General features: G+C 55.3%; 8 protein-coding genes across 8 annotated transcripts in view; 2 read left to right on the top strand and 6 right to left on the bottom strand.

Moving 5' to 3' along the window:
* Positions 1-973: 973 nt before the first annotated feature.
* Positions 974-5,526, top strand: CHGG_03505 (uncharacterized protein; the record flags this gene model as incomplete). Its single annotated transcript, XM_001230020.1, has 5 exons — positions 974-2,641; positions 2,728-3,126; positions 3,219-4,176; positions 4,306-4,394; positions 4,798-5,526. 5 exons carry the CDS (start codon positions 974-976, stop codon positions 5,524-5,526), a joined length of 3,843 nt encoding a protein of 1,280 aa, XP_001230021.1.
* A 2,530-nt stretch (positions 5,527-8,056) lies between these two features.
* Positions 8,057-9,174, bottom strand: CHGG_03504 (uncharacterized protein; the record flags this gene model as incomplete). Its single annotated transcript, XM_001230019.1, has 2 exons — positions 8,057-8,976; positions 9,063-9,174. The coding sequence occupies 2 exons, from the start codon at positions 9,172-9,174 to the stop codon at positions 8,057-8,059; spliced, it is 1,032 nt and encodes a 343-aa protein (XP_001230020.1).
* A 2,074-nt stretch (positions 9,175-11,248) lies between these two features.
* CHGG_03503 (uncharacterized protein) lies at positions 11,249-12,930 on the bottom strand (the record flags this gene model as incomplete). Its single annotated transcript, XM_001230018.1, has 4 exons — positions 11,249-11,689; positions 11,810-12,054; positions 12,117-12,744; positions 12,889-12,930. The coding sequence occupies 4 exons, from the start codon at positions 12,928-12,930 to the stop codon at positions 11,249-11,251; spliced, it is 1,356 nt and encodes a 451-aa protein (XP_001230019.1).
* A 1,682-nt stretch (positions 12,931-14,612) lies between these two features.
* CHGG_03502 (uncharacterized protein) lies at positions 14,613-15,558 on the bottom strand (the record flags this gene model as incomplete). The annotated part of the gene is made up of 3 exons (XM_001230017.1): positions 14,613-14,744; positions 15,235-15,337; positions 15,533-15,558. The coding sequence occupies 3 exons, from the start codon at positions 15,556-15,558 to the stop codon at positions 14,613-14,615; spliced, it is 261 nt and encodes an 86-aa protein (XP_001230018.1).
* Positions 15,559-16,078: 520 nt separating this feature from the next.
* CHGG_03501 (uncharacterized protein) lies at positions 16,079-18,626 on the top strand (the record flags this gene model as incomplete). The annotated part of the gene is made up of 3 exons (XM_001230016.1): positions 16,079-16,247; positions 16,320-17,659; positions 17,877-18,626. 3 exons carry the CDS (start codon positions 16,079-16,081, stop codon positions 18,624-18,626), a joined length of 2,259 nt encoding a protein of 752 aa, XP_001230017.1.
* A 1,123-nt stretch (positions 18,627-19,749) lies between these two features.
* Positions 19,750-21,447, bottom strand: CHGG_03500 (uncharacterized protein; the record flags this gene model as incomplete). Its single annotated transcript, XM_001230015.1, has 1 exon — positions 19,750-21,447. The coding sequence occupies one exon, from the start codon at positions 21,445-21,447 to the stop codon at positions 19,750-19,752; it is 1,698 nt and encodes a 565-aa protein (XP_001230016.1).
* Positions 21,448-22,321: 874 nt separating this feature from the next.
* CHGG_03499 (uncharacterized protein) lies at positions 22,322-23,099 on the bottom strand (the record flags this gene model as incomplete). Its single annotated transcript, XM_001230014.1, has 3 exons — positions 22,322-22,506; positions 22,635-22,813; positions 23,092-23,099. The coding sequence occupies 3 exons, from the start codon at positions 23,097-23,099 to the stop codon at positions 22,322-22,324; spliced, it is 372 nt and encodes a 123-aa protein (XP_001230015.1).
* A 364-nt stretch (positions 23,100-23,463) lies between these two features.
* The window catches only part of CHGG_03498 (uncharacterized protein), a gene marked incomplete at both ends in the record, with an annotated part of 2,410 nt that continues 1,185 nt past the window's right edge, over positions 23,464-24,688 (bottom strand). The window contains 2 exons of the mRNA XM_001230013.1: positions 23,464-24,304; positions 24,537-24,565. Of these exons, the coding sequence (XP_001230014.1) occupies positions 23,464-24,304; positions 24,537-24,565 (870 nt within the window). The remainder of the gene's footprint in view (positions 24,305-24,536; positions 24,566-24,688) is intronic.

Genomic DNA, 24,688 nt, shown 5'->3' with positions numbered 1-24,688 from the left:
CATGTCGGGAACGGCACCTCAACTAACATCGGGGACCCACCTGAAGAAGGTGGACCATGACCGGGAATGTCTCGCGTGATGGTCACTCGAGTTCCCCGACACCCTCGAATGAGCAAACAACGCCAAATCATCGAATTGTTACTCAACCCTTTCTCTGGATGACTTTACCATTGTCGCGAACCTCCTTTCTGGGAAGGAAATGAATCGATGGCATTTTGTCAAGTTCGTCCTTTGTTAATCAAGAAGGGCCCAGTGCACTATCCGAAGGGAAGAGTCTCTTCATTTCAGCTGGTGTGTATTTAATGGTGGGTTGTGTTGCAGCACACACATTGAGCTGCCGAGATGCCGGTGGCGACCAATTGCTCCCCGAGTTTAATAAAGTGTGTCTTTTCCCAGAACTTGAAAACTACCAGGCTACTCAATGAACAGCCTTGTTGAGGCTTGGATTTTTGAGTCACTGAGCCTCAAATGCTTGGTCTAGAAGGATTTTACCAAAAGGAATGGTCCTCGAACTGTTTGCTTCTCACAATTTGCAACTTCTCCAAGTCTGGGTGTTTAGAAATGCCCGATACAGTACATCGCGCTTTGATAGCAGCCCGTACAGATCTGTACCTGAGCCCAAAGGATGCAAAGTCTCCCACTGTGTGCGGCAAACGCCAGGGCCGTCTTGGCGCGTTTTTTGTGCTGGCGCATCACACGTAAAATTTGCGGGCGCGTGCCTGGGCGGTAAGAATCAGTAGACGGCGCCATCAAATGCCACAACAGGCCGCAATTGAGGCTATTCGCATCGCTGTGGTGATTGATTTCGACTGTTTTGTTGTTGTTTCTTTTTTTTTTTTTTTTTGGTTTTGTTTTGAATGGAAGTTCGGGGCCCGCACGCGCGCCCCTGAAATCCATCCTCAAGCGACCCGGCCAGCTCCCCAGATATATCCAACAACTTCGTCGCCCACTTCGTCGTATTATTCGCTTCAACATGCCAACCACAAGGCGCTCGAAGCGCGCGCGGGCTGATACGACTAGCGATACCGTCAGTACGCAATCTTCTGGTGTTGAGGCGGGCAGCCAGTCGACCGCCGTCTCGACACGCAAGACGACGCGGATCACACTGGAGAGCGCCAACCAGCCTTCGACAACCGCATCCGAAATTATCAATCCCACCGATTCGCAGGCGAATGCGCGACCGAAACGAATACGTGTGATGACGAAGAAAGCGGCATCCGTAAAGACGGCGGCGCCCGCGAAGAAGGCTGCACCGAAGCGCCCCGCCACGGAGATCGTGCCCACGAAGAAAGCGCCTCCCAGCCGTATTGTCGTTCGAAAGCCGACCAACCCCCCGTTCGAAATACCCCAGTCGGAATATATTGTCGATAGCGATGTCGAAGAGCTGCAATTACCAGCCCCGGGGCGGGCACAACAGCCAGGCGGACCCAGGATTGTGATCCGGGAGTCAACCGTGATTCCCGAGTCGCATACCAGTATGTATAGCGAAGCTGGTAATCCTTTTGACGACGACGATGTCGTCGTTACTAGTGCCCAGTCGATACCGCCCCGGTCGACACCCAAATCGACACCCAAACGCCCGTTGAAACGAATAAGCGAGCCTCCCCCCCCTCCTCTACCGCCAAAGGCCGTCTTTGTCAAGATCCAGCGGGATGTCAAGTGGTTCCGTAACCAATATCTTGCAACATTCAAGATCCCGCCGCCAGTCCCCTCGCGATACCTTTGTCGGAAAGCGATTCCCGTTGATGTAACTGCGGCGAGTGTCGACGAGCCGTTTGATGGGTTCAGCCTTCAACAGGCGGTTGGGCACAGTTACGCAAATTTGATAGATGATGTACCACTGCTGGTTCAGAAGGCTGGATTGGAGGGCTCAGTCGCCCTTATATCCTGTCAAGTCCACCTCAGTAAACAGGCTAGCCAGCGCAAGAATCAAGACATTACGATATTTAATGTGGCGCCTCGGTCGCCTTCGTCTGTTGGCTACATCGATTTTGACTCGCTCATGACCCAGATGGTAGAGGCAGGGGGTACCGAGTTTGAACTAACTCTGGAGTTCGAATTTGAACTTGCGGCGCCATCCAACAACGACGATATAGTTGTCGGCGCCGCGCCTTCGCCGATTTATGGCATCTCAACGCCAACGCCGTCCGCGTTTCGAACCCCCAGTTTTCGATCAGGGCGCCCGGGTACGCAGATGCCCAGAGCCGCATCCGCGGCGCTGACTCCCAACAGAGGCACCTCAAAGGCGCCATCCACGCGCAAAAGCACCAGCAATACGATGTTGGCGGACCTGCTCAAGCGACACGAAGCTGATATCGAGATGAGCCGCGAACAAGGAGCCAAGTTGACACGGCTTCTATACGTGGACCTCCACAACCGCTGGAAGTGTGGCCTCGGCGTCAACTGCAAGAACTACCGCAACGGCATGGCGAATATCTGCTGCTGGCGTGACCAGGGCGACAAGAAGCATCACCAACTTACGAATGCCGAACTCTCGATGTGGGTAGTAGCGATTCGAGAAGGGAGGACTACAATAGAGAACCCGCCTGTCGCATTCCACAGGAAATGGCGCCAGGAGGCGGATCAGGAACGACAACAACAACAAGAAACCTCAAATTCAGGGGTGGGTCAGCCGTTCAACGTAAGAGGGAGGGTCCCGCGCAATGCGATGATACCAACCTTCCACGTCAATATTAACAATAACAGTAACAACACTGGCTCGGCTAGTACACCTCCTGTATCAGTATGGGGCGCCAACAACACGCCTTACCCGCTACCGACGGGCACTATGAGTACCTCGTCATGCCATTCGGATTGACCAACGCGCCGGCGACATTTCAAGCCGCTATCGAACACGCAATTCGGCATTGCCTCGATAAATTCGCAGTCTGTTATTTGGATGACATTCTCATCTACTCCAAGACACTCGAAGAACACAAAGAACACGTGCGGCAGGTGCTGGATGCACTGCACGAGCACAAGTTGTCAGTCAACAAGGACAAGAGCGAGTTTCATGTCAAAAAGACAGTGTTTCTGGGTTACGAGATCTCCCCAGGATGGGTCAAGATCGAACCCGAGAAACTGGAAGCTGTCAGGACGTGGCCAACACCAACAAACGCCACCGAGGTCAGAGGATTCGTCGGATTTGCCAATTTTGTCAGGATGTTCATCAAGAGTTTTGGCGACATCGCGAGACCTCTACACGAACTCACGAAAAGGATACCACATTCCAATGGAAGCAGGAGCACGAGCAGGCTTTTCAACAGATCCGCGATGCGATTATCGCCGATCCAGTACTCATGCTGTCTGATCCGAGCAAGCCTTTCGAAGTCGAAGCTGACGCTTCGGACTTCGCGATCGGAGGACAACTTGGTCAAAAGGACAAGGACGGCAAGCTGCACCTAGTTGCGTTCTTCTCCAAGAAGCTCGAGGGGCCAAGACTCAACTACCCGATCCACGACAAGGAGCTTCTCGCAATCATCGAAGCATTTCAGGAGTGGAGACCATACCTCAGCGGCACAACACACGAAGTTCAGGTGTACACGGACCACAAAAACCTACGGTACTTCACCACCACGAAGGTATTGAATGGACGACAAACTCGGTGGGCAGAATTCCTGTCCGAATTTAATTTCACGATCCACTACAAGAAAGGCTCGGAAAATGCACGAGCGGACGCCTTGAGTAGGAGAGCGGATCACCACGACAACACGTCTGAAGCCTCATCACCATTGCTACATCAGCAGACAGACGGATCGCTACGGCACGCTTCCCAACCGACTGAAGACTACGAGATCGCAGCACTTCAGCAGCAGTCGGAAGATCCCGAAGCCAGGCCTCTACAACCGTTTGTAGAATGCTGTGCGGTCTTCAGGGAGCAGAGATTGGAACGAGATTTCCAAGGGACCATCGCGGACGACGAGCGCGATGCATGGCAAGAAGAGCCAGAATCCAAGATCGCAGCATTGCGACTTGAAGGAACGAGACTCTGGTACCACGACAAGGCCTACGTCAGGCCCAGCGACCAAAAGGAGCTCATTCGAAAGATCCACGAGTCAAAACTCGGAGGGCACATGGGAATCGGCAAAACAATTGCGAAAGTCAAGCAGAATTACGACTTCCCAGGAATCAAGCAAGCGACAGAAGAAGTCCTGGCAGAGTACGGCCACACAAGCCGTATGGACTGTTGCAACCATTACCAGTCGCAGAACGACCATGGAGCTCGGTGACGATGGATTTCATCACCAAGCTTCCAACATCGAAGGACTCAAGCGACGGGAACGAAGTACGACAGCATCCTCACAGTGGTGGACAGACTCACCAAGTGGAGCTACTTCCTTCCCTACAAAGAGTCATGGTCAGCAGAACAACTCGCAGACGTGATCTATCGCAACGTCACTTCGGTCCATGATGGCCGGAGGAATGGATCACGGATAGAGACACGAAGTTCGCATCAAAGTTTTGGCAAGCTCTGATGACGAAGCTGGGTACGAGGAGTAAGCTTTCGACCGCTTGCCACCCACAGACGGACGGACATGTGACTGCAGCTGCCGTCGGAGTGCACTGTGGCTCCACTTGGTTGGGCACGTGGCCACACGCGCTGGCATTTAACTCCTGTATCGCGAGAGCTCTTCCAGCTTCTCTTCCTTTTCTCCCCATGTTGTGATTAGCAGAATAGAGTCTCATCGGCAGTGCCCTCGCGCCTCGCCTAAATGTCCCTCGTCTCTCACAGGACAGACGGAACGACTCAACTAGATTGTCGAACAATACCTACGGTTATATGTCAACTTGCAACAGGATGATTGGGTTGAGCTGTTGCCAACGGCGCAACTCGCCTACAACACCACCGTCACGGAAACCACGAGGGTCACGCCATTCTTCGCGAATTACGGCTACGAAGCAGATTTGCGACAAGGGCCCGACGTTTCGGTGCCCAGAGCGGCAGTCAAGGCCGACAAAATGAGCTCGCTGCATGCGATGCTCAAAGAAGAACTCGAGTTCGTACGAACCAGGATGAAGAAGTTCTACGACAGAAACAGGCTCGAGGGACCTCGCCTAGAAGAGGGGGGCAAAGTTTATCTCACTTCTCGGAATCTTCGCACGAAGCGACCAAACAGGAAGCTCGACTTTCGCAAAATCGGACCATTCAAAATCGACAAAAAGATTTCGGAGAATAACTACGCGCTTGCGCTACCCTCAACAATGCGACTACGGACCAATGTCTTCCACATCTCGCTTCTGGAACCAGCGCCCAATAACGCACGACTCGACAAGGACGCCGAGGCGGAAGATGAGGAGGAACTCTGGGACGTTGAAGAAATCTTGGATTCACGCATCACGAAAGGACGAATCGAGTATTTGGTCAAATGGGCAGGATTCGGCCCCGAAGACAATTCATGGCAACCCGCTATGAACTTCAACTGCCCCAAGGAGTTGGAGGACTTCCACCGGAGAAACCCGGATCGGCCACAGGGGGACCAAGCGACAGGTCGCCCCCGGCGGAAGAATCGTTCAAAGAAAAACTAGGGGAACGATTAATACGGGAGCAGGGGAAGGAAGGACAACGAGCAACATACTCTTGCGCCCAAACGAGAGGGTCGACATCGGCGGATGGGATCCCAATAGCTTCCCAGTCCAACCCGCCAAAGCCACCAGCCTGTTGCGCCAGACCCACAGCCTCTTGGAGGGGGGACATGGGAGCAGGGGAAGGAGGCTCCTCCTCCGCCTCCAGACGCTCCATCCCGCGACGAAACGCCTCCGCACCACGATCCCGCAACCGTTTCTGCTGGGAGCGCAAACGCGACAAGCGACCCAAGGCCTCCGCAAGTGCTCGCTCTGCCGCCTCAATATCCTTCGCCACCCTTTCCTGCTCGGATAAATTTGATAAAACTAGGACGATCAGTAAGGACGACAACGCCGACGCAATCATACTCACGGGTATTGGCCACGTTAGGGCCGCTGCATTTCTTGCCCGCCCGCACGCCGTTCAAACATTTCTTCCCGTCTTCCAACATCACGCACCGCTTCCGCGGTGTCGCATCCCAACAACGTGTGACGAACCTACTTCAGGACCCTGTCCTGTTATGGTTCAGCTTCGGTCGAAGGTAGTCTCTCAAGGGTGCTTAGGTTCGGTGCAGCCAAAGGGTGCACAACAAAGGCTTGTCTCAACAGTAGGCTCTCGAGCTTGTCGCGAACTGTAGTTGTGATTGCTAACTGGAGAACTCCCGGAGCTCTCCAGAACGAGTGACTATATACTATCTAGTCTTCCACACATTGCGATGGTAGCCCATGGTAGCCTGTCTACCATTGTCTACCTTGTGGGTCGGTTCCTAATGATTGGCTGGCACAGTCCTGCTGTGCCCCGCACGGCCCGTCATGCGCAGCGGCCGATTCATGACACGATGCCCCTCCCCAACGTCCCTCGACCCCGAGAGATCGCTTATTTCCTGCGTACGCGTCAACACTCCTTCTTGTTCGTGAGTCCTCCACCCCCTGTGAGTTCGTTATGGCTAATCGAATGAGCGTCGCTCGCCGTGACCTACAGCGTGAACGTGCTGTCCTTGCTTCGGAGATCGATCGTCTTGGTTGCGAAGTAGTCATGCCTTGCCAACGTTGTGTCACGAATATGCCAACAAGTGGGACCACAGGGGCGCGGGACGTCCCGAGCCAGTCGCTTGAGGAACCAATCACGGGGCGCTCTAGGAAGCACCTGACAGCTAGTCAGGGACTGCTCTCACATGCTCTCGAGAGCCACCAAGAGCAGTGGGCTCTAGCAAGCTCTTGAGAGCTGGCTAGAGCTCAGAAATTAGATAGTATATAGTTACTCGTTCTGGAGAGCTCCGGGAGTTCTCCAGTTAGCAATCACAACTACAGTTCGCGACAAGCTCGAGAGCCTACTGTTGAGACAAGCCTTTGTTGTGCACCCTTTGGCTGCACCGAACCTAAGCACCCTTGAGAGATTACCTTCAACCGAAGCTGAACCCTAACAGGACAAGGCCCTGAAGTAGGTTCGTCACACGCGCTAATCGCTAATCGGCCGTTACCATGACACCGGAAAAGTCGGTCCTAGCAAAGAAGCAAGTTCATCTTCACGAGCACCTCGGTATATCCGCCCCATTCGAACGAGCGGTTGGATCACATATTCAGGTTTCACCACATTTCGATTTGTTGATGACATGGAGACGTGTTGATGCATTGGTATCGTAGGCTCGTAGCTTCGCACCAAGTCGTGTCTCTATTTGCCGTATCTCTGTGATGATATAACTAACTATCTGAATTCTCATTTATACCAAGTATATTGCCAAAGCGCTATATGGATAGCGAATTTGGAAAAGTGATGCGAGAGCTGTGGATAACCAGGATGCTCCAAGAGTCGTTCCGCGCAGCGGCGTGTTCGGGGGTTCGGCCAAGTTGTGCTGGGCTTTGAACCGAAAATGAAGTTCATGAAGTTTAGACAGTAACAGAACGAATTAATCTTTGAGGGTAATTAATTCCCAGAGATACAAATTAGATTAGCTAACTTTGGAAGGGTTGATTTTCCAATATACATCATCGAGGCGTAGTTGTTGATGATGAATTGCTCAAGGGAGGTAGATTTCTTCTTGAGGTGGTGCGTGGACCTTTAGCATAAAGCAAAATTTTGGTTATCAAGACAAATAAGAAAACACCTAAGGCCCTAGTTAAACCCAGCAACGGTACAATCCTAGATGCGCCTGCTTCTCGAGCACACATTAACTAAACCCGCTACCCCGTCTGCTTGACAATGTCTTTGTCCTTTCCTTTCTCCAGCTCCTCGTCACCCCTAGTCTTGCTTGATGAACGAATGCCTCACCACTACCCTCGACACCCTCATCATCAGCCTCACAATACAGGGTAATCCCCCCCAACGCTCTCGCTGCCTCTCATCTTCATATCCTCCTCCTCGTCCCTCTCCTGTTTCACCCACCCGTCCTCAACATGAACACTCTCTTCCCAACCCTCTTCGTTATTCACAACCACCTCCACATCACACATACTCCCACCCATCCCTCACAATCTCCCCAACCCCCTCATGCCATCACACCGCCTCCAACCTCCTCACCCCCACTGTCATCACGATCCCCCCCACCCCCGCCACCACCCCCTCCATCGCCCGCGCCGCCCTCTCCGCATTCTCCGCCCTCTCCGCCTTCTCCGACCTCTCCGCCCTCTCCGCCCTCTCCGCCCTCTCCGCCCTCTCCGCCCTCTTCGCCCTCTCCGCCCTCGCCTTCTCCACGCGCCACTTCGCCGTGGTCGCCGCCCGCCGCGGCCGGCACGCCGGGCACCCCTTGCGCCGCAGGTCCACGTTGGGCTGCTGGCACCAGATGCACAGCCCCTGCGCGTGCAGGCGCGCGTTGCGCTGCCCGCGCTGGCCTGTGCCGTAGCTGGAGGGGCGGCTGGAGGTGGAGGTGGTGGTGGTGGTGCTGCGGGTGGGGATGAGCATGGGGTGGTAGGTGGTGTTTGATGGGTGGCGGTTGGCGGTGGTGCTGGTCGTGATGTTGTGGTGGTTGTTGTTGTTGTTGATGATGGGAGTGGTGGTTATGGGGAGGGAGGCGGTGGGGTAGGTATAGAAGCCCTGCGTAAGCTGGTATCTCTGCCCCATGCCCGCGTTGAGAGGAAGGCGGGTGGTGTTTGATGGGCCGCGGCTGGTGGTGGTGCTAGTTATGGGGTAGGCGTAGAAGCCTTGTGCTGGTTGGTACCCTTGCCCCGTGCCCAAGTCGAGGACTGGCATCGGGTTATAAAGCTGGGCTTGCCAGTTCAGGCTTAGCTGAGCGCTGCTATGGCTCTGCGGGATCTGGCCGAACATCTGACCAGGGAGCGGCGTAAGGTTTGGGCCGACTTGAGGGTTGTTGGTGCCGTGATGGGGCAGCAAACTGTTTCCGAAACCATGGGTGGACCGATCGAGATAGACACCGAGGTTCGTGTTGGGTTGGTGGCCCGGTGGCGCATCGCGATGTACTGGAATAACGTTGGAGGTTATTGTTGGGTTTGGAGAGATAGAGAACCAGGGCCTTTCTGGGCTGCCCGGTCCGAGTTGTTGTAACTGATATAGCGCCCGATCGATCGCTTCCCGTTCGTTGTCGGTGCTGCTATGTGCAGGTTGGTGGCTGACAGAAGGGGTCTGAAGGCTTTCGGCGTAGCGCTCGCGCGCAGCATTGTGTCCGGGGGCGACCTGGCGCGCTGCACAAAGATCCAGATCACACCCGCAGACTTTAAAGTCTCGTTCCGGGGCGCCGCAGGTGACGCATGGGAGGGTGAATTGCCATTTTCAGGGCAAGGCAATGGGTTGTCAGCAGTCTTGTTGTGTCGTCGAACGAGCAAGAGAGAAGTATGTGTGTGTGTGTGTGAAATGTTGTGGAAATTGTGGTGAATTCGAAGCCACAACAAATGCCTTTTGAAAGTAAGTCGGTCGGTCGAAGAGAGTTCAGATGGGATAGACTTGCGGAGGGAAAGGGGGGGAGTGGCGGGATACAAAGACAAGAAAACTATCACAAGGTACTCTCTGTGGCTCCATAACTTATATATTCCACGAAATAGAGCTGTGGGAATTGAGGATGGGAGGTTGTGGACTGTGTATATACCTTGAACAGCTATATTGTGTATGTTCACCAGGATGGGGTGGGTGTAATTGGTAGAATGTGGAGAATCACCATGTTCCAAACTTCCATGATGAGGTCAACTTCTAAGCTCATGAGGTCAACTCCCTCGTCTGGTGTTGTTCTCCGAGGATCTTCCCTGCAAGGAGATGTCGTTTATTTACTTCTCGTACAGCTCGACCAATAAAACAAAAAACAGCACGATAGAGTTTCAAGCTCCCGGTCGTTGACAATGTCTTTGTTCTAACAAACCTCGACCTGTTCGTGCAGATACACGGACTCGGGATGGATACTGAAAAAAGGATAAAAAACACAGGGGCCAGTTTTCCCATTTCATTTACATGTATGTTCACCAGAGACAGGTATGGGGCACGATTAGTATGATGAAGGCCATCCGTTAGGCGTCGGTTTCCAATGTCCCGGCACCTTGATGCTCTTGGAGGAGTTGAAGCACCTGAACATTCCACCCTAGAGCGAACTCGGGAACCCGCCGCGAGACGTGGGCACTGGGCGAGCCTCACCGTGGGAGTGATCACGGGATGTTCAAGGGTAGGTGGACGGCGGGAGCGGTGGAGTGGCAAGGCGACATCATGACTCATGAAGGACACGCAAAGGGCATGAAGGCACCGCGAATTAAACAACGCCATTGTATATGAGTCTCTCTAATTGTACGGGGTCGCCAACCTAATTGTACGGGGTCCGCACAGACTACATGGATTGCGCCACACCTGAGACGGGCTGAGCCTCGGGTTATCGAAGTGTCGACACCGACGCCGGCACGAGGACGTGGACGGGGCTAGGGGGATCGGGGGACTACAGGAAGACGGGGAAGAGGTCGCGGACGGGGACGAGGCTAGCAAAATAAAGTAGACGAGACCCAAGGAGGTACAGGTCCAGCGTCTAGTGCAGCCATACAGCTCGGGACGCCAGAACCGGACACCCCCTTAGCTAGTTGACAGATAGAAATCGATGCCTGAGTTCCCTGCAATAGATCCCCTCAGGTGTGGCGCAATCCATGTAGTCTGTGCGGACCCCGTACAATTAGGTTGGCGACACCGTACAATTAGAGAGACTAATATACATACTCCAAAACCACAAACGTTATTTATGTACACATAACTGAACACCCGTAGACAGCCAGCCCACCAAGACCGTCCTTCTCCGTTAACTATAAGCCTAACCCCAACCCCTCCCCCGAAGCAAGACCACCCGCATTATGAACACACCAAATATACACCAGCCACTCGGTTTCCCCGGCTAGGGAATGTATCGCATCTCGCCATGACGCCGACCGCCACCTGCCCCGCTTCTATGCAACAGAAGAGAGTTTCGGGATGTGTTCGAACCGGGGTATTCGCGCTGCGACGAGACGAATGAAGCTTCAGAGAAACATGAAAAAAGAACTGACAATTGACGGCCCGTGTATGTATATATGCCAACGTCGCATGCAATGCCCCAAATGCCCCCAAATCGCTGCAGCGAAGATATCTCTAAGAGCCGCGCCCCATTACGACAAATGGAAAGGGTATTAAATCGTTGTTTCCCAGGCCCAGCAGCACCAAAAGTGACCCATCGCTGCTGGCCCAGAACGAGCTTTCACCTGTCCCAACAACCCCTGAGATGTTTTTTTAGTTTCAAGGCGGCGGCTGCGACCGCTCACCGTCATGGTGCCTCGGCAGCTGGGCACCACCGTTCGAAAAAGCGCGGCTGTGGGCACGGCTGTGGCCGCGGTTGTGGCCGAGCCCCTTCTCGGCCATGCCGTCCTTGCCCTCGTTGCCGTCCTCGTCCTCAAACACCTTCTTCTCCAGCCACTGGGTGGCGCGGGCGCAGGCGGTGTCGACCCACTTCATCCAGGCCCAGGCGGCGGTGTAGGTCAGGGCGGTGAAGACGAGGATGGCGACCATCTTGTGCGGGCGACCCTTGGGCTTGAGCCACACCTGCTCCTGCTGCGAGCCGTCCGGGTTCTTACCGGCCGGTTTCCAGGGCTCGCCGCTGATGCCGTAGACAATCCACATGCCGACCGTGCGCAGGATGGTGCCGTGCGTGAGGTAGACGGCGAAGGAGTGGTGGTCGAGCTAGATGAGCACGCGGTGCGACAGGGCCTTTTGGAAGAGCGGGGACAGGAAGAGCGAGATGGCCGTGCACCCGATGAAGAAGGCCGACGAGCGCCGGAGCAGGTCGGTGCCCCGCGGAACGAGGATACTGCCGGTGCGGTGACCATCCACGGGGTTAACGAGGAACCGGTGCAGGCTGAGGGACCAGGGAGCCCAGTCCTCGTGTTCGGCGGGGTAGGATCCGACGTAGCCGCCAATCAGGAAGATGAGCGGGGCGAGAACGTAGGTGCAGAGCCGTTGGTGGTTGGAGATGAGGTTCTGGGTGGGGCGGTGCTGGGACAGCTCGGCGAGAAGGGTGCCGAGCGAGAGCATGGCGCCGAACGTTTCTGTCACCTTGTTAGTTGTCTGTTGCGCGGGTGCCCTCGTGGCATGTGCGCGGATGACGTACCAGTCAGTGCGTTGACATTAATCAACCAGTACAGGACCATCAGAACATGCACCAGCATCCGATATTTGAACCGCATCCCGATCGTAGCCGCTAGCACGATGTAGACCTGGAAGGCACCAATGAGCAGCGGGCGCATCGCCCACTGGTGTCTGTCATACAGGTTTTCTGTGTTTGTCCACGTCGTGATGGACGTGTTGATCAACCTCTTGATGTTTTCCCCAAACGGCAAGGGATCCGGCGCGTCGAAGCGGACCCAATGGCTGTCACAACGGTTCGCCGCTGTGTAACCGCCCAAGACCGACATGATGAAGCTGATGAAGGTCGCGATCAGGGCTGGCAGGATGAGCCGCGGCGGGCGGCGAAAGGCGCTACGGGCGACCGATTTGAGGGCGGCGGGCTGGTTCCCTTGTTGGTACGCGAGTTTCACCGGCTTGTAGGCGCACACGAAGCCCGTCAGAAAGGCGAAGATGGGCACACCGATACGGCCCTGCCACGGGATCCGCAGGTATGGGAGCTGTAGTAGCCTCGGGGGCCCATTTTTGTAGTCGGCGGGCCAGAACAAGGGGAAGTCGAGGGCTCTCGCGATATGGGTAGCGATGACGAGGACGGAGGTAACACCTCGAAGGCCCTGCACAAGATAGCCGGGTCAGTCAAAGTTGGAAAGGGGACGCGCGGGGGAAGGGCCCAGCAGCATGTGAAAATGGCCGGCGTTGTCCGTGTTTGTGTGGGCTGCAACGCTGCCACATGAGGAACTCCTGACGGGACGACGCACCTCAACCCATTTGATGTTCCGTTGGCTTGGTCTTGCGCTCATGATGTTTGCTTAATACCACCTCGGAACCGGTCCAACAAAGAAAGTAAAAAGGTAGAAAAGACAGGGAAAAAAAAGCCAAACAAGAAGTCGATGGCCACCGATGATCCCCCCCACTGTTCGGTGCTGAGTGAAGAAAGTGGAGAAATCAATGCGAGACCGAGACGCTTCTAGGACCAGATCCAGGGCAAGGGATCAGGTATGGGCGAGTTCAAGACGTTCGTTCGGTCGTTTCGTAAGAGAATGATGGTGGGCGTCGTCGTTGGGAACAGATAGTGACAGAGGGCCGGGAGGGTCCAAGAGTCGACAGCGACGCCGGAGGCATCTGACGACTGCGCGGGTTGGCGAAATAATGTGGAGATTACGAATCACACGGACCTGTATCCGCCTTTCTCGACCCCGACGTCCCGGTACTCGATGGTTTATGGATTTTTGCAACGTCTTTCGCGGCGCCGAGATGCGGGTCGGCAAAATGTGCGAGTTTTCGAACGTGGTTGAACCTTGGACGACAGGTGAGGTGGCTCAGGGCATCCAGCAGATTTGCTGGCGATTTTGGTGGCGGGCAAGGAAACGGATTTTTCATCTCTGGGTGACGGCTTGCCCGCCTCGCGCCAAGGGTACCGCCAACCCACAGCGATCCTGGATTGGCGTGCCATTCTACAATTGCCAAGACGGCCAAGATGAGCTGGGACGAGCAGAGTTCAGGGGCTGTGGAGATGCATGACCATGAGTTTCTTTTCTTCAACCACTCTCGAGCCCCTCGAGAACCACCCACTGCGGCTGGCTGTGTCGGTTCCCGCCAACCAGAAAACGCAGCAGGCAGCCGCTAAAAGGGGCTAAAGGGGACCAACGGGCAGTGGGTTTAGAAGCCGCATTCACCAGTGGTTGTCAGTCACGTCACTGAGGAGCGCCTTTGCCGCAGCGCAGCACCGCTGAAACAAGGAATAAGGAGTCGGTTTTTTTCTGGTAACCTCGGCCTGTGCCGAATTACCGGCTTTCTGACGGGCTTTCTGCAGATTCTCGGTTACAAAGCGCCAACTGAGAGATTCGGTCATCTGATGGGATGCGTGATTGACGGTTTCTTTGCAATTCCGATTTTATTCACCCCGGTTGGTGCGTGTGGTCCCTTGATGCATGGGAAATGGGAGCCCGCTTTCATTTCGGCTCTGACAATCTGATCTGAGCCAATGTCGTCACTGCTTCCCAAGCTCAATGCCATTTTTGCTCTTTCCTATTCCGGTTGGCAACGCAACCCGAAGATCCCCAAGATATCAACGGAATCATGTCCCTTGCTCGTTTCGAGATCGGACCACGGCGCCGTTATCCTCCGGGCCTCCTGGAGGACAGAACTGCAAGTACGAAGTACTTCGTACCCAAGCCTGTTGTTGCCCAAACATCGGAAGCTAAAGGGAGAAGTTGCATGATTTCTTGACGGCCCGGGCCTTGGCAGCCGCTCCAACTCACAGGTCGTGTTCCGTTTGTCCCACAGGCCACGCAAGTCTCCAAACAATGCAGGTTTTGCTGCAGCTACTACGTACGAGCGCCTTTATGGACTCGCGCATCTTCGCGAAATTACCAAGCCGGCCCCGATTACCTCGCCCCGATTGGCATTCACCCGGAGGGGACCCGGCGCCCCGGACATCGGCCAGAACTCCGGACTTCTTTCGGAACAGCCTGGCCTCTTCTTAATCATAGGCAGCATAGGAGTCGCCTTTGACAACAACAATAGCGGCACGGTTGTTGATGCGGCCTCCCGCTCCGTGCCACATCGATGCCGAGGTCTGTAGAGGGAGATTCTTGTTCTGGTACCAAGTAATCTGTACTTCTTCACACAGGTATCTGGTCCACGCAAACAACCTCCACACAACACCGCCAATTTCCCCACCCCCAGAACCATATAGAGTTCTGACCGCCAAGTCCCGCCCACAACCCGTTGCTGCCGAGAGAGGCACGGCGGTGAGAGGAATCCTTCGCATTTTGTATGTACCAAGACATAGTATTTCTGCAGTCAGCTGACAAGAGCCGCCGTCGGGTGGTTGTTCCCGGATGGGGGTTGCGTGCTCAAAAGGAAATCAGAAAACCCCCGGCGAGGGTGGAGCCGTGTCGCCAACATGACCGGTTTCGTTTGTTACCCGGTCCGCTGTTCTCTTCGTCTGAGGAACTCTCCCACAATCCGTCCATTCGTTCCACAGTCTCGGTCGCTCAGTGCGGAGCCGTCTCGCCCCCCCGGCATGTTTCAGCACCCGGTCAAGCCGGTTTAGCCACCAGTTAGGTCATGATCAACCTGAGATCTTCAGGGACACTTACCGCCAGGTTCGCAATCATCTTCGCGACACCGCCACGCATGTGATGCAGATATTTTCTGCCAGACGCGTCCTCGGCGGCAGTCCGTGGCAGCGTTGACATGTTCCTGTGTACACCGGGGACAGCAAAGTTCCTTTCTCTCCAGACTTCCCCATTTCGGGAGTTCGCGCCACGCCATGCTCTATCGGTCACGGAACCGCCCTCAAATGGCATCCGCCAATTCGCATGGTCCCACATAATACGGAAGAAAGATCAAGCGGCGGCTCTCCTTTCGGAGTCGGTTACCTGACGGACTACTTACCCCCCCACGTGACGGCTTCCATACATCAGTGGCGTGGCCCTAACCAGCCAAGCCAGGAAATAAAATCAATTTATCTGACAATTGAGCCCCTTGCATTAATTTGCATAACCTTTTACCGTTCACCGTAGGGCAACCCATCCCACCATACGTATCTGTATGAAGGTATTCCCAGATCTCAACCCTAACCCCTCAAATACACCTCTACTATAAGCAAGCCACCACACTCTGATATCTAGAGAACAACGACACAGGCACTAATATCTATATTAATACTGCATCACTCAGTCGCATCAATTCAATCGCAATCGCATCCATTCAATCGCGTGCATCGCGTTTGGAAAGCGCGATGCACGCGTTGCTGTTGTTGTTGGGTGGGGCGCAGTAAAATTGACTGTTTGGCACCGCTGGCACACCCTGTCACATAATCAAGCACTCGCCCACCTTTTTCCAACTGCTGGATTTCCCTTTCTCACACTTTTACCATCCACAACGACGAAAACAAGCCGTTTGTGCCCTAGCGCTTGATTGCAGACAACATCCTCTCAAATGACGTCCCAATTCGACCCTGATATTGCTATCGTGGCCGCGATGGAGGCCGACGAGCAACTGTTTACCACGCGGGTTGAGAGCGCGCCAGACGACGAGGTCGCGATTGAGGTCGACGATCACGACCTCTGTGGCACTCCTCCGATACATCCCAAAGAGCTTAGCAGTGGTAAGAGACAACCGCAGGCAAATAAGGACAACCCCCTACACCGCTCTGGCTTGACTAACCTCCTTTCCCTAGGCTCACCTCCGCAAACTCTGCCTCCTTCCGCCGCCCGCTCCTTGATTGACGTGCCCGACGATATTGCGCAGATTCGAGGTCAGATATTCGAGGGCAAGGAATGCGTGGCTTTTAGCGCGGAACAATGGGAAAAATACTGGCCGTTTTTCAACAACATGTACACCAAGTCGGGCAAGCCACGCGTTGGTAAAGACGGCATCACCAAGCAATACCTCGCCTGTCGCCTTTTTGCATCAAAAACAAAGGTCGCGAAGGCCACCACAGGAGAGCGCAACAAGCGGGCGCGTAACCCAATTGCGTGCCCAAAAACCGCTCGCAAAATCACACTTCCTGATGGTCAGGTCCGCTTTGAGCCAGTCGACCCTACCATTTCGCATAATCACGACCTTGACACCATCGATAGTATTTCACGGCCACAGATCTTCAAGACGGCTGCGGGCCAGGAAATTGCCAAAGGCTACGCGCCAGCCGCCGTTCTTTCAAGCATCTGTGGCCACGGTGGGCAACAAGAAGGAATTCAAGCCTCCATTGCGATGGCTGGTGGCACATGGCTTTCGCGCCAGGATGTACTCAACGCTGGTCGACACTGCCGCAAAGCCAACCCTGACTCGCGTCAAGTTGGGCACGACTTCTTACCCACCACCCAAGTGGAAGAGGTTCAGCAGTTCCTGAGCGCTAAGTCGGCTACCGGCCAGCTTTGGCTCCACAAGGCGCTCAAGGCAACACGCTCGCTTGATGGAGAGGATTCTCCCGGGGTTATTTTCACCTCAGCCGAGCAACTCGCGGCCTTGCAGCGGCGAGGCCACATCACTTTGCTCGACGCCACCCACAACACAAATTGGCTTGGCTGGCTGCTCTACACTGTGATGGCACGCGATGAATGTGGCTCTTGGCTACCTGTCGGCCATTTTTTGACCGCCAAATCTGATGGCGATGTGGTTGCTGCGGCTCTCAAACAGCTTCGCTTGTGGATTGCGCAACACTGTGGTCAGGAATGGATGCTTCGCTACTTTCTTACTGACGACTCAGCAGTTGAGCAACGGGCAGTCAAGATAGCATTTGATGGATCTGGGCAGTCGGTTGAGCATCTGCTTTGCTCTGTACACTGTGAAAGAACCCTCCGGCGACGTTTTCAAGGGCCGCGAAACAGGGTGGTATTGGACCACATGCTTGCGGCGCTCAAGAACAGAAGAACCAGAGTTGGGTGCCAGGCCTCTCTCGACTCCGCCATCGCCGCAGTTGCCAGCCAAGCCGATGCCCAATACATCGTCGATCACTGGCAGAACCGGATGGAGATGTGGGCACACTTCGCGCGAGACCATTCGCCCTTATTGATGCAGGTTCGTTACCCCACCTTATCTTCCCTCCCCTTTTTGGTTATCACCCAGCGGAACAGATTTGGGGTTTCTGGTTCACTCTGCCGAATCGCGTTTGTAGTACTCTGTCAGTCTCTTATAGTCCACATAAGCGAGCAATGCCACATTTCCGTAAAGATGGGGTCAATGGCACAATTGGGTTTTTCCTATTGTGTACTGATCTGTGTTTTTTGTTTGTTAGATTGGGTCTACAAATGCGATCAAAGGTTACCACTCCGCCCTCAAATACAACAACAAGTCCATTCTACAGCGGTTTTCGCTCCTGGGCATCGTCAAGCATATCATTACTGTTGACCGGCAGTTCTTTGAGCGGGCAGCTAAAAACAAGAAGGATTTTCGAGGCAAGTCACTTCGGGAAGCAGCCCTTTACCCTGGCGTTGGCCGGTTTCCAGTGCCTGTTCAAATCCTTCTTGCTGTTGAGATCAGAGCTGGCCAAACGCTTGCCAACGACGGCGAGCTAGTAAGGCCTGGTTTGCTTGAGGGTATCACTGTCGATACCGAAGGGGACGAAGGGGGCTTTCAATGGGAATCAGCTCACTGTGACTGTCGCTGGTACAGGCGTTGGTTTCTCCCCTGCTCGCACCTTTGGCATCACCACTTCGTTAATGACAACCTCACATTGACGGAGAGCCGGTTACGCCAGTGGTCTCTGCAATGGGATGAGCATGGCTACGAGCTGTACGAAGCCGGCGTCTCCTACCACGCGCTTCCTGCGAGCACTGAAGCAGAGGCCATCTCCGCCACACATAGAATTGAAGCACGAGAGGTCGCTGAAACGCTGATGACTTCGTTCTACGAGCTTGAGAGAGCCGCCCACAAAGCGTTGGGCGCTATCAAGGGCAGGGACTTCGTTGCTTGGTGGATTAAGAAGCTGCGAGAGAGTGCTGCAGGACTGAGCGCGATTACATTCGAATCATGGAAGGCTCAATAATTAGTTTACAATACACTTCTTCTCCCCATCTTACAATACACTTCTTCTCCCCATCCAGACTTGTGTCATCACTTAGGACTTTGTTGTTTTGTTCTACTTTTGCAGGCTGTTGCAAGCTGTTGCGCTTGGCCGATACAAGCTGATGAATGTGCATCATGCTGGGGAGGTCCCATGCTGGTAGTTATGCAGGGCTCCTTGAGTAACTATTACCCCTTTAGGCAAGCGCAGTATAATCCGCTACACCATATTGGTATTGAAGACTGCATGGCGGCCTTGGCGGCTGGGGGAGAAGTGGACGGACGCACAGCCAATAGTCCGTCATATAATCGGGTCTCCTTTCAATCCTCCCGTCCCAGGCTGAGGGAATGAGCAAGAGGCAACGTGACCTCTTGCTGTTTCGGGGAGACTTATCCGCCAGACAGTAGACTCAGAATCGCGGGCCGGAGTTAAACAAGCGGGTTATCTACTTTGCTCGGCGCGGAGTCTAGACCAATACCTATCTCAAAATTGTTAGGTAATTAGCGTGCAGGACAAGACGCTTGTTATTGAACAGTGTTGGCATCATCCGCAGATGGGTTTGTCCGAAAGGGGTCGGCCCGCGACGCCTTGATACCTTGGGACCTATTCCGTGGGAGGAGTTTCGCACATGCTTTAGCCTCGGGTTTTTGGGGGTCACCAGTTGCAACCCCAGGGGCTAAAGGATTTCAATCTGATCACATGGAGTGGGTTGTGACAAAGGATTGTTTCCCGCGTATCTGTCTGTAATAGGGATCTTCCGATGCGGGTTTCAGCAGGCATCGAATGCCGGCCGAGACCCCGGACTCGAACACCGGAGCCGGGCTCGGTTCGCAGCGAAACCGGGTTCGCCTCCGGGAAGTGGGCGCCCGGTCCAGGCACCGCTTCAGCCCTACTGCAACATTCATGCAATCACCGAGGCAGCGCGTCGGGGAACCGGTTCATGCAGCGTTGAGTTTGCACTTCTCAAGTCTAGTGTAAAAACACGTTATATACTATCCCAATCGCGCCAGGCCATCGGATCTCTAGCTAGTTATGACATTCGTAAACGTAAACTCGTAAACGGCTCCCATGACGCGTCCTCCCCCACCACACCACTCCACTCCCTTCAAACCTCATCCGACTTGACCGAGAACTCGACCCCCTGGTCCAAAAACACTTTCTTGACCACCTCAAAGTGGAACTCGAGCGGGATAGCGTCCTCGCCCTCGAGGATCCAGGTCCACGGTATCCTGACCAGCAACACCACACGCTGGAGCTGCTGCAGACGGGTGCGGACGTCGCGGGCAAAGTGGGTGAGGGTGCGCAGGGCGGCGGCGCGGTAGTGGTTCTGGGACTGGTAGTGGCGCACGCGGTCGCGCGGCCCCCAGTCCGGGAGCGCGTCGAGCAGGTCCACGTTGGACCACCACCAGTCCTCGAGCGCCAGCTCCACGAGGTTGGGCGGCAGGAGGTCGACGAGGGGCGTCTCGAGCACCGCCGCCGGCGTGCCGTACAGCAGGCCCATCTGCACGCAGAGGGTGTGTAGGGAGTCCATTTGGGCGAGGGAGGTCAGCCGCCCGTCGGGCCCCACCAGGCTCTCAAACCCGGATATGTCCTCCCAGCTGACGTCAAGGTTGCGTAGGTGTTTGGCGTGGTTGGCGAGCGCGATGTCGAGGGACTCGGGGTGTTCGCCAGCGTTCATTCCGTCGTCGAGCATCTCCTTGAGCGAGTCGTCGCCGCGCGGGGCCATGTATAGTGTTTCGAGTTGGGGTGCGTTGAGGAGCAGGTGATGTAGGTCGCCGGGGTAGGCGACGCTGTTGTGGAGGTAGATGTGGCGGATGTTGGGCAGGAAGGGCGGCGCGGTGGCGTCGGGCAGGAGGAGGTCGTCGAACTCGTCAAGCACCGTGGTCCAGACGCCGTCATCGCTGCTGACTTCGAGCGTGGTGAGGTTGGGGAAGCTGGAGAAGAGCGGGGAGTACTTCCGTGGCTGGGCGCCCCAGACGTCTGGTCCGTCGCACTCGCACTCGTCTTCCTCAATCTGGGACAAGAGTTCTGGATCGCCTTGTAGAAGGAGGGTGCGGATCGTTTGTAAGGGCGCCGCATCGGGCTCGTCTCGGAAGAGATCCTTGATGCCCTCGATCTGGCCGCACAGCACCGCGTATTCCGGCTGATCGTCGCTAATGGGTATTTGCAAGAGGACCGTCTCTACCTTGGAGAGGAACATCAAGACAAAGCAGAACAGCGCTTGGGGCACGTGGTCGAAGTCGCCTTCGCTGGCAACCATCTGCGGGAGAAAGCTGCTTAGCATTTGAAGAAAGTGTCGAGTGGCCGTGACAAGGACGCCGTCCCCTGGCGCTGGCGTGAAGGTCGGGAGGTACTTGGGAAGGAGCTCGCGGACTTCGCGGACGACATTGATGCATGTCAAAGTGATGTGGCAAGACACGTAGCGTGTGGACAAGCCGTAGTGCGGCTTGCTACAGAGGGTGCGGAAAAAGAAAAGCATTGCTGTCTCGTCCCAGAGCGCTACGTTCCTGTATAGTAACGGGAGTGCCATCTCGGACAAGCGACGGTTGACACGGCAGACGCTGCGGAGGCCGCGGCGGCATCGCGTGAAGTCGAACCAGGGTTCGTCGACCATTAGTTGGTGGTAGGCGACAGGGCGTGTCTCGCCGATCTCTGGTGGCTGAGGGACGAGGAATTCCAGTATCAGAGAAATTATTTCGGGGGGTATGGTGTCGAAAACAGGAACCGACGGCCGGGCGTCCGCCATGACTGTGTCGCCGTTCCGGTCGAGGCCGGTCGCGGGGTTCACGGCGGTCGTCGCCATCTGTGGCAACCCGGAGAGCCGCACCTGGACTGCCGCTGATAGCGTGCCAATCCTGCCCAGTCAGGAGGGGATTGGATGTAGTCGGGTTGGCAGGACACCAGGAGCGCACGGGAAACCACGGAGTATTTCATGTAGAACGGTGAATGGAAGTGCCCGAATTTGGTGTTGCATTCAGAAGAAAAGCGGTGCCATCGCGTCAAACCCCACCATGCAAAAAATTGCGGGGCATTCGGCAGAGCCCGATACCCTAACCCTGATATCATCAGGCAAAAAGGCCGCCAACAGGAATAGGAAAGCAGTTTCTTGGGGTTTTGGATAACTTTCGTCCCGTTCCTGAATACAGAGCATGTACACTTCGAGTTTGGCATTTTTTGCCCCGGTAATTTGGTACCTGGGTAAGTGCTCATTTAGTTGTTCTGTTCAGCCCTCGGGGGTTCTTTTTTTTAGCCTGTCATGAACTTTGATTCAGTCAGGTTCTTCTTGCCTTTGTAACTACGCGTCGGACTGCAATTGATGGATGCAGTGCAAAGCGGGTTGGTCTTTTTGCGTCCTCGGCAAAATATGACCATCAAGCAAGGCTCAAAAAATATAAAATGACCGCAAAATATCCATTTAATGTTTGCCCTTGTTGCCAGAGTTCTTGCCTAGTCACAACAACTCCCACATCTGGTTTTCTTGCTGCTAACGAACAGTCGCCGAGCAACTTGACCGCAACAACCCTCCACCGAACCACAAATCTGATATTGCTTCGTCAAAACCCGAAGTGGCTTGGAAACCAATGCCGGACACACAACCCTACCTACAATTTCTCATACCCACCCCCCTCCCCCCTTTTTGCTCTCCTCGGAATCACCCTTCCCCCCCAAACCTCAAATCAGACCCCCACAGCCGTCGTGGCAGACGCAGACACCGTCGCCGTGGCGCTACCACACGGCTCGGTGTACAGGAACGTGCCCCACCCCGTGTAGCATTGCTGGCAAGGCGTCTGCGTCGGGCACACCGTCACGGTCTGGGTCTCGATGAACACGCGCGGACAGCCGCACGAGATTGTGGCGGGTGCTGGGATGGGGGATGTCAGTGTCAGTTTTTGGTCTTATTTTTCCCTTTGTGTTGCAATAGTTGTATGCGTTTTGGGTTGGGGCGAGATGGTGAGGTGGCAGGGGGGAGGGGGGTCCATGGTGCCGTACCGTCAATGACACAAAAGCCCGTTGCGCAGGTGTGAGCGCAGCCGCTGGAGGAGTAGAAGGTCTGCGTCGGGCGGTAGGTGCATGAGTCCGGGTAGCTAGTGATGGTGTCTGTGGTGGTGGTGGTTGGGGTTGGGGAGGAGGCGGGGTTACAAGCTGCGGCTGAGACCGAAGCGGCGGCACTGGAATTCAACAAGCCGTTAAGTCATGGCCGGGGGCAAGATTCATTTGGGCTGGAGGAGTGGTGAGCTACCTTGATAGCACGACGGCGGCTTGGTGAAGACGCATTTTGCAAAAGGGATACAGGTAACTATGCTGTCTGTCTTGTTTGTGTTGTCTGTGGTTGTGGGTGAGCAAGCTGGTAGAAATGGCCAGCTTGCAAGCAATGCAACCACGGGACAGTCAGTTCATCGCCAAGTTCTGCGCCTAACGTCGTGGTCGGTAGACCGGCCCGACGTACGGGAACATCGTGAGCCACATCGCCCCGGTGTTTTCCATCCATGCAGAGTTTTGGCCGCTGGGAAATGGCCGCACTTATTGGCCTCTATCTGACCTCGACCTTGTTGAGCAGCGACGGTTGTTATTCGTTCAGCATTGCACAGTTGCGCCGCTCATGGGATTGGCTGGGCCTTTTGGGTGGCTATTCTCCCCTGACTTTCACCCAACCCAAGCCTCAGATGACCGATAAGTCGTGCTCAGACAATGGGATGGATACCAACTGTAGATGTACCAGCACCCGGGGACTGTAAGTGAGCAGGGCAGGTGGGTTTGCTTATGGGTTGATATTGGCGAGTTACGAAGAAACGTTAGAAAAAACGACCGATCTACCTCCTCAGCCCGCCCAGAATACCCTAAACCAATCTTCATCCGTCTCGTCAAAAGGGGTACCCTCACCCAAAGTCGACCCAATCGACCCATATCCCGAGTCCACATCGCGATACAGACTCGACCTCTTCAAATCCCCCAGTTTCCACCCATCACACAACAAAAAAACCTCCGAAGCCCGCCTCTCTCTCGGCCCACAATCCCCCATCATCACACGCGCCCTCGACCCAACCCCAACACCATCATACCAACCACCGCCCTCAGCCCCAACACCACCACCGTCCCCAGAGATATCTCCATTCCCAACCCCCACCCCCGCCTCCGCCCTCAGCGCCGCATCCAACAAATCCGCCGTCTCCGGCAACCCCACCGCCTCCACCCCCAACCTCTGCCTCATCTCCTCCAAGCTCCGCCACAACGGCACCACATACGCATCCCCCGTCACATCCGTCGCCACCACATGCCCATACACCTCCATCGACACGGGATTGACCACCCACGCGCCCGAGTCCCCGTCCGCCACCGCCTGCCCCTCGTCCAGCTCCAGCAGGTACGCCTCCACAAACTGCGCATGCATGTCGGTGGTGTTGAGCAGGATGCCGCCGGGGATGTGCGACAGTACCCCCAGCATGGTGCCGTCGCTGGAGGGGTGGGAGGCGGGGGTGCTGGTGAGCAGGGCCACCTCGATGGGCTCGAGCGTGGGGAAGCTGGCGCGGGGGGCTGTGGTTAGGCTGAGCCCGTTGATCATGCCTAGGCCTAGGCTTATGCCGGAGGTGGGGCCGGTTCGGGAGGTTGGGGGGTGGTGGTGGTGGTGGGAGATGCAGCACCCGCGGCGTGAGATGTTCGGTCTGTTGGGTAGGGTGTTGCCTACGGGAAAAAACAAGCAAACTACCCTCGGACGGGAATTGCAGTGACCTCGTTGAGCTAAGACGTGAGCCTGCCTTGTGCGCGAACGACAAACTTCCTTCCGGTCCTCCCTTGATAAACCAGCACCTACTGCGCATCACAATTCACAATGTCAAGTACTTCCTACTTCGCAAGCCTCGTCGCTTGGCCCTGTGAGCCGCGTTGAGGACGCACCTTTCCCCCGAGACCGGGCTGGAGAAATCCTTCGGCCAATTTGAAATCTGTCATCCCTGAGTCCGTCTCCGACCACACCGACGCGCGGCTCACTTCGAGTTCTCACGAGTTGTAAAAAGTCAAGCTTGATTTGGTCGGGGGGACGAAAAAAC

This window comes from Chaetomium globosum, genomic scaffold, assembly GCF_000143365.1.
Source record: "Chaetomium globosum CBS 148.51 scaffold_2 genomic scaffold, whole genome shotgun sequence".
NCBI lineage: Eukaryota > Fungi > Ascomycota > Sordariomycetes > Sordariales > Chaetomiaceae > Chaetomium > Chaetomium globosum.
The sequence above is the reverse complement of the archived record's forward strand: the minus strand, read 5'-3'. Positions and strand labels throughout refer to the sequence as shown.